We start from the raw sequence: 908 nt of genomic DNA on the forward strand, positions 1-908 counted from the left end.
ACGAATATCGCTTAATCTTTAGATTCTATCACTTTAGACTAATTTCAAAAGTAAACCCTTAGATCGGTTTGCGAATGAAAGTGGCATACCTACTTACACGTACAACTCCAACACTTTCGTGCGAAAGGAGGCTTTGTAAACCTACCACCCCCCACCTACCAACCAATCCTTTTGTGCCAAATTTTTCTTTATTATTTGTGCTTAATGTTTGTGTCGCTATTTATACAAAATTAATATAAAGTTCATCAAAAGCCGGTGGCGCAGATACTAGAGCGCCCTCTGCACGGAACGATACGTACTAGGTTTTGACAGCTGTCCAACCAAGCCGTTCGATCGCTTCGATTTGAAGAGCGCGTCCGCAGTAACCGTCGAAAGGTAAACATGAGAATGTCGCAGAAAGGCGAGGTACAAATTACGAACGCGCCGGTGGACGTGATATCGGCCGCCAAGTTTGCGCCATCCAGCAACCAGTTCCTGCTCGTTTCGTCGTGGGACACCAGCGTGCGGCTGTACGATGTGACCAGCAACACATTGCGCCACAAGTTCTTTCACTCTTCGCCCGTTTTGGACTGCTCGTTTCTGGTACGTCGCGTTGCTCCGGGAGCGTTGGTGCAGACCAGCTAACCCGGGACCTTTTTGCAGGACTCGGTCAAAACGGTAAGCGGCGGACTGGACAATGGCGTGAAGCTGTACGATCTGAACACACACATCGAGAGCAACCTCGGTTCGCACGATGCAGCGGTCAAGTGCGTGGAGTACTCGTCGATGGTGAACGGCATCCTGACCGGCAGCTGGGACCGCACGGTGAAGCTGTGGGACGCCCGGGAGCGGGAGTGTGTCGGGTCGTACGAGCAGAGCGGGGGCAAGGTGTACGCGATGAGCTGCATCGAGGAGAAGCTGGTGGTGGC

General features: G+C 52.1%; 1 protein-coding gene across 1 annotated transcript; it reads left to right on the forward strand.

The window, feature by feature from the left end:
• Positions 1-387: 387 nt before the first annotated feature.
• LOC128276958 (mitotic checkpoint protein BUB3-like) lies at positions 388-900 on the forward strand (the record flags this gene model as incomplete). Its single annotated transcript, XM_053015416.1, has 2 exons — positions 388-582; positions 643-900. Coding segments are annotated over exons 1-2 (453 nt in total), but the record flags the coding sequence as incomplete, so codon positions are not given.
• Between the last annotated feature and the right edge of the window lie 8 nt (positions 901-908).

The sequence above is a fragment of the Anopheles cruzii genome, unplaced genomic scaffold, assembly GCF_943734635.1.
Source record: "Anopheles cruzii unplaced genomic scaffold, idAnoCruzAS_RS32_06 scaffold03244_ctg1, whole genome shotgun sequence".
Classification (NCBI taxonomy): Eukaryota; Metazoa; Arthropoda; class Insecta; order Diptera; family Culicidae; genus Anopheles; species Anopheles cruzii.